The sequence below is a fragment of the Leptodactylus fuscus genome, chromosome 2 (genome assembly GCF_031893055.1).
Source record: "Leptodactylus fuscus isolate aLepFus1 chromosome 2, aLepFus1.hap2, whole genome shotgun sequence".
Classification (NCBI taxonomy): Eukaryota; Metazoa; Chordata; class Amphibia; order Anura; family Leptodactylidae; genus Leptodactylus; species Leptodactylus fuscus.
This window is the reverse complement of record NC_134266.1, coordinates 47,650,591-47,663,535: the sequence shown is the minus strand read 5'-3', so window position 1 is coordinate 47,663,535 and position 12,945 is coordinate 47,650,591. Positions and strand designations below refer to the sequence as shown.

The 12,945-nt window shown below is 45.3% G+C and overlaps 1 protein-coding gene across 1 annotated transcript in view; it reads left to right on the top strand.

Annotated features, from left to right (window-relative positions):
- ITGAE (integrin subunit alpha E) overlaps nt 1-12,945 on the top strand; it is a 67,194-nt gene that overhangs the window by 36,419 nt on the left and 17,830 nt on the right. The window contains exons 14-20 of the mRNA XM_075263736.1: nt 970-1,112; nt 2,139-2,279; nt 2,391-2,606; nt 3,271-3,401; nt 10,179-10,303; nt 11,230-11,375; nt 12,284-12,409. Coding sequence (XP_075119837.1) covers nt 970-1,112; nt 2,139-2,279; nt 2,391-2,606; nt 3,271-3,401; nt 10,179-10,303; nt 11,230-11,375; nt 12,284-12,409 — 1,028 coding nt within the window. The remainder of the gene's footprint in view (nt 1-969; nt 1,113-2,138; nt 2,280-2,390; nt 2,607-3,270; nt 3,402-10,178; nt 10,304-11,229; nt 11,376-12,283; nt 12,410-12,945) is intronic.

Below are 12,945 nucleotides of genomic sequence, written 5' to 3'. Positions count from 1 at the left end.
GGTATTCGAATACTACTCGCTCATCACTAGTGCTGTTCAATTGATTCTGGTGCAATTATTTTTCCTCCTGCCGCCACCATTCCTGAGCAATCATTTCTAATGTTTTCAGCACAGTTATGCTCTCTGCTGTCAGGTGGGCGGTCCCTGGCTTCCTCCTGCTGTCCAATACCACCTGACAATAGAGAGCCAAATTAGCATAATGGATGATGAAATTAAAAGCAAAGATTACTCAGGAATAGTAGAGGCTAGAGAAAAAAATTCTAACTGTGCAGCACCTAATGAAAGATGCAAAGATCTGGAGTTGGTGGAGATGGCGAAAGGTCCTCTTTAGGATGGACTAGAAAAAGGTACATTAGATAGTTGCTTAGAAAACCTCTGAGAAGAAAGGACCAATTTTATTAAAACATCATTCTGCCTTTAAATTTCTTGTGTAATTAAGTTTTCTTGTATGATTAAGAATGCTAGGAATTGAGGAGGAGGAGGTGCCACATGGTAGAATCTACTGAAAGATTGAAATAGTAGATTACATTCTGAAATCATGACCTTGGGCACCAAGAGAGCTTGTCCACTCCTACTTTGAACAGAGTTTGTCCCACCCCTGCTTTGAACAGAACTAGTCCCACCCCTAATTTTAATCAAACTTGTCCCACCCCTGCTTTGAACATAACTAGTCCCACCCCTAATTTGAATAGAACTTGTCCCATCCCTGCTTTGAACAGAACTTGTTCCACTCCTGCTTAGAAGAGAGTTCTGCCTGTCTTGGCTTTGATTGCATTTTTAGGTTGTTAACTTAGACATCAATCCTTTTTACATCTGTTAAAAACAGATCCATTAATTTCCATTGGGTCCTTAGACTATTCAATGGTATTGGATGATATCAGATATTACCTGATTTAATTATTATATATGTGAAATTTGGAGAACATTCATTCTGAGGTTTTAATCTTCATTACACAATATTGATAACAGGATACAGTGTAAGCACGGCAAAAGGAAGGCACGCTCCAATGTATATAGCTGGAGCACCAAGACATTCCAACGTTGGGAAAGTCCTTGTCTTTGAAAAAGATATTACAAACTATCACCTTTGGCAAACCCTGACAGGGGAACAGGTAATTTACTCTTTATTTAAGTTAAAGATAGATCGTAGGAGCGGCAACACGGTAGCTCAGTGGCTAGCACTGCAGCCCTGGAGTCCTTGGTTCGAATCCTGCCAAGGGCAAAACATCTGCAAGGAGTTTGTATGTTCTCCCTGTGTTTGCATGGATTTCCTCCCGTATTCCAAAAACATACTGATAGGGAAAAATTTACATTGTGAGTCCTATATGGGGCTTACAATCTACTTTAAAAAAAAAAAAAAAAAGATAGATCATAGGTGTGTGTTGGGTGTTTATATCTAGAATTTTATTTTTTTTTACTGATATTGTAAAAAAATGGTTTGGTCTGAAAAAACTTCTTCTTTATCCACAATAGTAATTTACGAAAAGCCCCACATTTGTTGCCATTTTCCTCAGAAATTCACTTGGGAAGATTTATGATGACTGATGTATTCATATCTCCTGATCTTGAGGAGGATGTACCGCTGGGGAGATATCAAAGGTGGCAAAGATTTTAGGCATCATTTACTCCTGCTTTCTGGCATAAGTGCTAATAAATCTGATGGATCCACCTATGTCACACTTCCTTGCAGAAAGGACGACATAAAAGAAAAAAGTTGCACAAAAATCTGACTTTTTCGTATGTTTTCTGTCATACTAGGCACCATGAATTTTCCCAAATTTTCAAAATACAATATTCTCAGGGTTTATTTTTTCAATTGTTTTTCTATAGGAAAAAAAACCTGAAAAAAAAAATGCTAAACTATGTTTGGACAAAAAAACCCCAAACAGAATCGCTCAAAAGCGATAAAAAAAAGCAACATTCAAAAGCTATGTCCCCTGAAAGATTATATGTACGGACAGAGAGTCTGCAGAGGTAAACTCTGTGAACTTTCTGTAATAAGCGATGTGGGAAAAAACGTGTTGCGTTTCCGCCATGTTCTTTTCCGCAGCACATTATGACTGCCATTTGTTGCGGCTCACCTTAGTCTTAAAGGATTTTAAAGATTAATAGTTTTCCTTTTACTCCTGTGAACACAGCTCGGATCCTACTTTGGTCATCAGCTTTGCACCATAGATATCAATAAAGATGGACAAACAGATTTCCTTTTGGTTGGCGCACCGTTTTACCATATCAAGGGAGAAGAAGGACGAGTCTATCTATATAAGCTCAGTGTTGGGGTAAAATTTCCATTTTTCTCTTTAGAACCATTCACTATATGTTGTTACATTGTCATACACGAGGTTTTACTCTTTGTTTATGTTCATTGATCTTTTTTTTTGTCCATAAAGGGGATGTTCACACTTGTTTCCAAACTGGAGCAACCATACTATTCATTTGCAAGGTTTGGTTACTCCATAGCTGAAATCGGGGATATCAATCATGATGGATTTCAAGATATTGCCATAGGAGCACCTCTTGAGGGGCACTTGGAGGATCCGGATACTTTTGGAAGTGTTTATATTTATAACAGTATTAAAGATGATATCCGCAAATCACCCTCTCAGGTATGGGTCAATGCAAAGAATATTAGACTACCTGTAAACCTTGAAGTCCACTTCAGCCATTTCAAGGAGGCTTCTATGGTAGCGTTCAAACCACTACTTTTTGTTTTAAATACACAAGTAATGGTACCAGATAGAAAAATATTGTAAGACTTAACTATAGGGAAGTTGAACTTTTTGTGTAAATTGTAGTATTCATGACTAGTATAGCACTTCTTTATCCCCTTTACTCCATGGCCATTACATGCCTTCTGAAAGTCATAACTTTTTATTTTTCCATTCACAGAGCTGTATGAGGGCTTATTTTTGTGGTTCCATTTAGGCTGATGCCCCATGTTGTGGAAATGCAGCTTTTTTTGTTGCAAATTTTGCTGCAATTGTTTTAGGCCAAAGCCACAGAATCTCATTCACCTTGCAGCTACTGTTTTGTTTTTCCACAGCATTTTAGCCTAAAAGGGTCTGTGATATTTTCTTCTGAATAGCACCACACCTTTGCTTAGATTGTGTACGGCATTACAGTTCACAATTCACTTCAGTGGAGCAGAGCTGCCGAAACAACCCAGTGATACATGTGGTGATGTTTTCAGAAGAGAGCAGACCTGTTTTTCTAATCCTGTACAATGTGAAGGTTACATATATGTATTATAATATAATAATTCTATTACAGAGAATTAGAGCAACAGATTTCAGACAGAAGTTGCAGTTCTTTGGCCAGTCAGTAGATGGGGGCCTGGACATTACTGGAGATGGATATCCTGATATAGCAGTCGGGGCCTTGGGAAATGTTCTGGTTCTTCAGTAAGTTGTTGCAACTTTTAAATAACATGTACTGTAAAATGGTTGCACCCCTTCTAACAATACACTTGTTCCTATTGAAGATTTGACCCTGATGGTGAGTCGCCCCAGCTCGGCCTATGTAGATTCACGGTGCGAGCAGGCTCCTCCCCTTTTCTTAAAGAGATAGTGGCTGTGGAACTTTGTGTATGCTAACAGGTTGACTGGATCTCACTATACCTTCACAGTACACAGTGTAGATCACATAAGATGACATTTGTAGTGACACACTCTGTGGGGCGCTACAATAGTTTTATACAAAGGTCCACTCACTACTATATAGGGAACCCAAACATGACCGTGATGCAGACAGAAGCTTAAAATGCATACCTCCCAACTTTTGAAGAGGCGAAAGAGGGACAAAATATGCGGCGCGCCGTGGCAAAATTAGCTCCGTCCACTTTTATGTAGACTCCGCCCATTCTCATTCATTTTTCATGTGCCCCCACACAGTATAATCTTCCTACAGTAACCTGTAAATTATATTCCCCCCATCTCTCCCAGTTTCATTTGCCCCCCTCCATCTCTGCCCCCAGTTTCATGTCCCCCCTCCATCTCTGCCACCAGTTTCATGTCCCCCCATCTCTGTCCCCAGTTTCATGTCCCCCCCATCTCTGCCCCCAGTTTCATGTCCCCCCATCTCTGCCCCCAGATTCATGTCTCCACCCTTCATCTGCCCCAGTGTCATTCCGTTCCCCCTCCCTTCATTTGCCCCAGTGTAATGCCGTTCTCCCCTCCCATATGCCCCAAGTTTCATTGGCCCCCTACATTACGTTCCCCTCAATGTTTAACACAAACAAATACTTATACTGACCTTCCAATGCTCCCCCCGCTCTCTCACTCCACTCACATAGTTGTAGGCCCGATGTGACTGTTACACTATGTGTGAATGCTCTGTGGACACCTATGGCTGATAGGGGAAATGCACAGCAGACAATAGTTACAGCAAAGAAGAGACGAACTTACAGTCAGTTGCAGCACAGCTGGGTAGCGTTCGGCCGGTAGTAAAAGGCAGGTTGTGTAGCACTAGAGGTTTTCCTGATGAGAGACTGAATCAATCAGGGGGAGCTCATGTGCAGCTGAGGGGATAAGCTGAAGGGCAACAGCCGGGAGGAAGACAGGTATCTAGATGCAGGTATGGTAGGAAATGGCAGAACTCTGGAACAAGAGAACCACAGGACTCTTCACAATAGAGGCGGAGAGCTAGAGGCAGCCGAGACAAAGATCTGACTGATACTCAAGCAGGGAGGAACACAGGTGCATTCGTTAATATAGCCTCAAGAGCAGGCAAGATGGCCACCGAAGCTATAGCGGCCATCTTACAACGAGGCAGACTTGCCCACAGACAGGTGAAACGTAAAAACAGAACTGGATCCTTACACTACCCCCCCCTTAGGGGTGGCCTCCGGACACCCTATGGGCAGGCTTACCGGGATGTCTTCGGTGGAACCTGGACACCAGACGGGGAGCATTTATATTATCAACAGGTTCCCAAGAATTTTCTTCAGGCGGGTACCCTTCCCACTTGACCAGATACTGTAATTGGTTCCTATGGATTCTAGAATCCAGAATCTCTTCCACCAAAAATTGTTCCTCACCATCAATCAATACTGAATCGGGTGGTTGGGCAGCGCGTCCCGGGAACGGATTAGGGATAGCAGCCTTCAATAGGGAAACATGGAATACTGGATGGATTTTCATGGTGTTGGGGAGCTTTAATCTAACGGCCACTGCACTGATGATGGCACTTATCTTAAATGGTCCTACAAATCTTTGCCCCAGCTTCGGGGAGGGTACTCTCAGTTTTAAATTTTTTGTAGAAAGCCAGACTAAGTCTCCAACTTTGAATATGGGTTCTGGTCTGCGGGACTGATCCGCTGATCTCTTATATCTCTCCTGAGCTGCAGTCAAGGTTTCCTTCAACACTTCCAAGTTTTGCTGAATGATTGCCACACGTTCCGTAACTGCCGGTATGGTGACATCACTTGGCAGCCTGGGAAAAACTTTGGGGTGGAACCCCAGATTGGCATAGAAGGGTGACACCTTTGTAGAAGCACTCTGGGAATTGTTATAGGAGAATTCTGCCAGAGGAAGGAGATCCAGCCAATCATCCTGCAAATGACTGATGAAACAACGCAGGTACTGTTCCAAAGTCTGATTGGTCCTCTCGGTCTGGCCGTTTGACTGCGGATGGTAGGCAGAGGACAAGCGGACTTTAATGTCTAATGCTGAACAAAATCCTTGCCAGAATCTCGCCATGAATTGCGCTCCTCGATCTGAAATGACTTCGTCGGGGACCCCGTGCAGCCGAAAGACATTTTGAATAATTAATTCCACAGTGTCTTTAGCAGTTGGTAGTCTGGGGTAAGGTATAAAGTGGGCAGCCTTCGTTAATCGATCAACCACAACTAGAATGGTATTCATACCCTTAGAGATAGGTAATTCGACAATAAAGTCCATAGATATGGATCCCCATGGACGAGAAGGCACTGGCAGAGGTTGTAGCAATCCAGTCGGAGCAGACCGAGGTGTCTTACATCTGGCACAGATGACACAAGAACGGACATAGTCTTTAACATCCCTCTGATACCCCGGCCACCAGAAGAATCGTGAGAGGAACTCCTGAGTCTTCTGCACCCCTTTATGACCTGCCACCTTGGAGTCATGCATCAGTCTTAGTACTCTTAGTTTGGCAGACTTAGGCACGTAGAGGCATTGGCCTTGGAACCATACTCCATTTTTAAAGGTCAGATGAACGTCATTAGCCGGCTGGGACAAGAGAGGATCAGTGACATAGGCTTCCTTAAAGGCGTTAATTAAGTCTTCATTCTGTATCACTCCCACCACATTGGCGTCGGGTACTATAGTCTCAAATGAGGGAGCCGAATCCGATTCGGTAGAGAACATCCGGGAAAGGGCGTCAGCCTTGCCATTACGGGAGCCCGGTCGATAGGAGATGATAAAATTAAATTGGTTTAGAAATAGGCTCCAGCGAACCTGTCGGGGAGAAAGACATCTTGCGGATCGGACAAACTCCAAATTACGGTGATCGGTGAGTACGACAATCTGCTGAGAAGCCCCCTGCAAATGATGCCTCCATTCTTTGAACGCGGAGATGATCGCCAACAGTTCCTTGTTTCCGACATCGTAATTCCTCTCAGCAGAAGATAACTTTCGGGAGAAGTATGCACAAGGGTGCAAGAGACCCTTCTCTCCTGTTCTCTGAGATAAGACAGCTCCCACGGCACTGTCTGAAGCGTCCACCTCTATTATAAATGCCAACTCCGGATCAGGATGTATTAATACTGGGGCGGATGTGAACCTTGACTTAAGGCGAGTAAATGCCTCCTGGGCTTGGGGTGTCCAACGGAACACTGTCCCCTTCTTGGTAAGTTGGGTAATGGGACTGACAATCTCTGAGAAGTGCTTAATAAAGCGCCGGTAAAAGTTGGCAAAGCCTATGAAACGTTGTACCTCTCGGGTATTCTTCGGGACCGGCCAATCCATGATTGCTTGGATCTTACTGATATCCATATACAATCCTTGTTGTGAGATTACATAGCCCAAAAACTGGATCTCAGTCTTGTGGAACTCGCATTTTTCGAGTTTAATGTAAAGTTGGTTTACTCGTAGGCGGTCCAGAACAATCTTCACATGTTCCTCATGTTCTTGTAGAGAGCTGGAAAAAATAAGGATATCGTCCAAATACACCACCATGAACTGATCCAAGAGATCCCGGAAGATGTCATTAACCAAATGTTGGAAAGCAGCTGGGGCATTGCATAGACCAAACGGCATGACCAGATATTCAAAGTGTCCGTACCGACACCGAAAGGCAGTTTTCCACTCGTCTCCTTTTCTAATCCGCAGTAAGTTGTATGCTCCTCGAAGATCTAATTTGGAAAAAATCTTGGCATAGCGAACTCGTTCCAGAAGTTCGGGGATTAGAGGAAGTGGATAACGGTTTTTAACAGTGATTTTGTTGAGTTCCCGATAATCTATGCAGGGTCTGAGGGACCTGTCCTTCTTTTTCACAAAAAAGATTGGAGCACCTGCTGGAGATGAGGAAGGACGAATAAACCCCTTTGCCAGGTTTTCATCAACGTAGTCCTTGAGGGCCTTTAACTCCGGCCCGGCTAGAGGATAGATGTGGCCAAACGGTATTGCTGCACCGGGCAAAAGCTCAATTGGACAGTCATATGGCCGGTGTGGTGGAAGTTTATCTGCATTCTTCTTGTCACTCACGCCCAAGAAGTCAGAATAGACTGATGAAAAAAGGTTAGAAGGATTGTCAGGAACAGATGTGACCGGGCAAATGGCTGACTTCTTCTTTGCAGGGAAGCGTAACTCTCTAGTTTCCCAGTTGATAGCTGGGTTCTGCTTTTTCAACCATGGGAGGCCTAGGATTACTGGAAAATGAGGAGAGGAGATAAGCATGAAGGATAGTTCTTCCTGATGATCAGGCGGCATGGATACCCTTAGGGATCTGGTTTCCTGATCTATTGGCCCCGATACCAGGGGGGAACCATCCACAGTCTCCATAAGCACGGGTGAGGCCCTATGTTGGGTTGCGATACCATGTTCTTTAGCAAAGGCCAGATCCATGAAGTTGCCACTAGCTCCGGAATCCACCATTGCTGAGGTGGAAATCCAACGAATGTTGGTCCAAATCTGAATTGGCAGGAGGCAATGGGTCTCCTTCTTCCTCTTCTCCAGGTGTGAAGCCACCGACGACAGGGTCTGAATAACTGCATTCAAAGGCTGTGACGCTTCTGAGGCTTCTGATTCACAGTCAGACAAATCTCCTTCGGCCACGGCTGCGACAGTCCTGTGAGGTCGATTCGGGCAATTTATGAGAAAGTGACCGGACTCCCCACAATAGAGACATAGACCGTCACGCAGCCGGCGTTCCCTACGAGCATTACTCTCAGACCTCTGTACAACATCTAGTTGCATTGGCTCAGTCTCCTGTGGGGGCCTATTAGAAGGTTCCTTGGGAAATGCAGGAGAAAATGCTGGTGGGCTGTCCCTGCGATTCATTGCTGCCCATCTCTCTTGTCTTCGTTCGGATAAGCGGATATCAATCCGTATGCAATGGTGTACATACTCTTCAAACTTGGAGGGAGCCTCAGAACGGGCCAGTTCGTCCTTAATGGCGCTGGATAATCCTCTCCTGAACAACGGTAGTTGCGCCTCAGATTTCCAAGTCGTGTCCACTGCCCATCTCTTAAATTCCATGGCATACTCTGTGACCGTACGTCGGCCCTGTCGAAGCGCCAGTAAGTTGGTCTCTGCAGTGGCGCGACGATTAGGATCATCAAACATCAGGGCCATGCCATCAAGGAACTGAGTCAGACTATCTAGACAAGGATCAGCGGTCTCAATTAGCGGGTTTGCCCATGCTAGAGCCTTGTGTGTCAGAAGCATGATGATGCAGAGTACCTTGGCGCGATCATTTGGAAATTGACCGATATGTGCATCAAAATAGAGTTTACACTGGTTTACAAAGCCACGGTACTTGTCGCGGTCCCCACCAAACCTAAATGGTGGCAATTTTGGGGGGCTCAGTACTACGGGGGGAGCTGACTTCAAAGCCTCAACCGCGGTTGTCCGTGTATGCAAGTCCTGCATCGCTTTGCCAAGATCCTGCACATTTTTGTTAGCTTGTATCTCTAGAGAATTTATCTTGGACTTTAGCGACTGCAACTCTGTATACAAAGAAGTTGTGTATTGCTGTATTCTCTTAACACGGGTCTCCAAGTCCCCAGACTCAGCGGCCTCCATCTTGTGGGCTTGAGTATCCTGTTACACTATGTGTGAATGCTCTGTGGACACCTATGGCTGATAGGGGAAATGCACAGCAGACAATAGTTACAGCAAAGAAGAGACGAACTTACAGTCAGTTGCAGCACAGCTGGGTAGCGTTCGGCCGGTAGTAAAAGGCAGGTTGTGTAGCACTAGAGGTTTTCCTGATGAGAGACTGAATCAATCAGGGGGAGCTCATGTGCAGCTGAGGGGATAAGCTGAAGGGCAACAGCCGGGAGGAAGACAGGTATCTAGATGCAGGTATGGTAGGGAATGGCAGAACTCTGGAACAAGAGAACCACAGGACTCTTCACAATAGAGGCGGAGAGCTAGAGGCAGCCGAGACAAAGATCTGACTGATACTCAAGCAGGGAGGAACACAGGTGCATTCGTTAATATAGCCTCAAGAGCAGGCAAGATGGCCACCGAAGCTATAGCGGCCATCTTACAACGAGGCAGACTTGCCCACAGACAGGTGAAACGTAAAAACAGAACTGGATCCTTACAGTGACGTCATCACATTGCGCCTACACACGCCGAAGCCGGAGCACAGCGATGAGTTGAAATCGGGACATACCTCCTGCCGACCGGAACTGCGGGACAGGACACCGAATTCGTGAATGTCCCGCGGAAATCGGGACGGTTGGGAGGTATGAAAATGTACTATTAAAATGGACTTTTCGCTTTGCATTTTTTGGGCGGAAACCAGGTGGACCCCATTATAGTCTATTGGGTCTGCAGGTTTCCATGGGTAACCACTTTTTAAGCTTATTGGGTTGCTATTTTTCGGGTCCTCAAGTGGACCAGAAGAACGAAAGCCCAAAGGCTAGTGTGAACTTAGCATCAAGTTGTTGTTAGAGCAAGGTCCCCTTTTTCCACTAAGGGGGTCTCATTTCCATATTTGCTTCACTAAAATATTCATTTATTTCTCTACAGGTCTTGCCCAGTGGTTAAAATAAGGGCCATCCTGACTTTTGAGCCGAATAAAATCTCTGTAACTCATGCAAATAAAAATGTGACGGTTAATCTGTGCTTTATTGTGATACCTTTTAACCAGACAGGTAAGCAAACATCAGGAAACAGGTGAATCCACCAGTGGGCCCCTGAGCTAGGTGGGCCCCCCTGTTCACCCTGACATGGCACAGTACACTCATTGCAATTCATACAGATACTCATCGTACAACACCTCAGCCATGCTACATATCAGTATAATATACTGAGTAGATTATTTAAGAAACTACCTAGTATATTTTTACATACTGCAGACACATTGTGTGGCTGAGCTGTATCAGCTGTGACTGTATTTTGGATCAGGTCAACTACTATCCTTGCAAGGAGTGCGACCGCGACTGGGCCCGGCAAGGTACAGGGCCCGCAGCCAGCTGGAGATGGCTGTGGCTTTGTACAATCATGACAGTGGTCAGGGAAAGCCCGGTTTCCTGAACGCTATACATACTAGCCCAGTGAAGGTGACTTAAAATAATAAATAGTTATACTCACCTCTCCTGGGCTCAGCGTCCTCACCGATGCCTTTCTGTCTGATTAGGCCCCAGCGGTCACATGGGGCGCAGCAGCATAATGACATCAGTGCACCCCCAAGTGACCACTGAGGACCAAAAAACACACAAAATCACAGGCCTCAGCAGGGACGTCGGGGAAGATGGCTGAAGACAGCTGGACCCAGGATGCCCAGGAAAGGTGAGGCAAGGTGAATATTAGTGTTTGTTATTTTTATTCACCTTCCCTCGGCCTCCAATTACTATACTCTGGGTTCTGAGGATGGGGCACTAGTGGGAAGAGGGGAGAGCCTGAACAAAAGTTTGCACCCGGGCCCACAAGACACTTGTTACGCCACTGGTCTTCTGTGATAAGATATCTTGCTGCAGCAGTTTAACCAATTGCAGAAGTTCAGGTTAACTCTGCTACATCGGTATAGAAAAAGAGAACTTATATTCTTTGGTAATCTTCACACGTGTTTTTCTTACAGAACTAAACAAATCCTTTCTCGATTATAAAATGGAGCTGGATGTCTTCATGGAGCAAAAACGAATTTCACATGAAGATAAAACTTTTATTACAAAACAACTCTATTTCTCAGAACAAAATTGTACTTCGTTTCCACTGACAGTGATGGTAACTATATATGTGCCCTCATATAAGAATGGTATTAGGCTAAATTCACATGGTGGAGTTTGGAGATTGCTTTGTACTGCTGCTCTAGTTAGTGACACCTATGTTACTACTATAAATAGTAGTTCCTCAAGTCTTTTTACACCGTAGATACCTGTACTATTGAGGATGACAATTCAACTGCTTAATGTTATTTCTATGAGAAAGATAAGTGACTTACGGACAGTTTTTGTGCTGCTATCTGAGCCTGGTTTGTATTTTTGCAGATCTTGCAGCGATTAGAGATGAGCGAACACTGTTCGGGTCAGCCATTCCGAACAGCACGCTCCCATAGAAATGAATGGAAGCAGCTGGCACGGTGACCGGCCGCCGCCAAAGCGTACGTGCCAGGTGCTTCCATTCATTTCTATGGGAGCGTGCTGTTCGGAACAGCTGATCCGAACAGTGTTCGCTCATCTCTAGTAGCGATACATTTTGAAAAAGTATAGGGGCTCTTTTTGTTATGTATACACATCTTAAGGCTAAGACCCCATGTAGCGTCCTGCAGCAAAAAAAGCGCTGTGGGAAAAGCCATGGTGGCAACGCATCACAATTCTTTCTGCGGCGCTTTTCACAGAAAATTTGCAGAGGTTTCCTCTGCGGACTTTCTCCTTTAATTATACCTATAAGGAAACTGACGGAATTTCCTTAGGTATAATTGATAAGCTATGATTTCCAAAATCGCACCGGTTTTGGAAATTGCATCGTGTCCACTGCACATATTTTACCCCAAAGTAGGGAAGGCATTTGCTAGAATCCCATCCACTTTGCTGTGTATATAAAATGAGTCGGTTACCCGACGGAAATCTGTCACAAAAACCCAGCATATCAACCCAGCGTATATAATTCTTGTCCGCTTTTCTACTTTTCAGCCTTGTACATACGATTGTTTCAGTGATATTGTGGTCAAGATATCTTATGCTCTGAATTCTAACAAGCGAAGAGATCTCCCACCACCAGTGATGGATTTTTATGATCAAGATTACACTTATATTAAGGTAAAAATATGGTAACAGAAACAAGGAGATGATATTACTGTCTGTATATGTCTTACTAGCTTTTACCCGCGACTTCGTCCGCGGAACCCTGACCCCCTGCGGGACGCACCTGGAGCGGAGCGCAGGCTTGTTCCTTTGTCTTGTGTCCGCAGCGGGCGCTTCCTACACCTGAGGGTCCATGGACCCTCGGGGCCAACCTTGCGGCCCGCTGGAACTGTTTACCTTCTCTCCTTCCTGGCGCCCGCAACCCCCCTTTCTCCCTACCCGCTTCCCCTTGGGGTTACTTCTTCCAGCTACCCCGTGCCCCTTTGTTCCCCAGGAACAGGCCCCCTTCTTCCGTGTTACCTACTCTGGGCCCCCTTTTTCCCCCTTCCTCATGCCGCCTGTCCCCGTGTTACCGACCCCGTGCAGCCCGCTGGAAGTGTTTACCTCCTCTCCTTCCTGGCAGCCGCCACCCCCCTTTCTCTATACCTGCTTCCCCTTGTGGTTACTCCTTCCACCTACCCCGTGCCCCTTTGCCCCCCAGGAACGTGCCC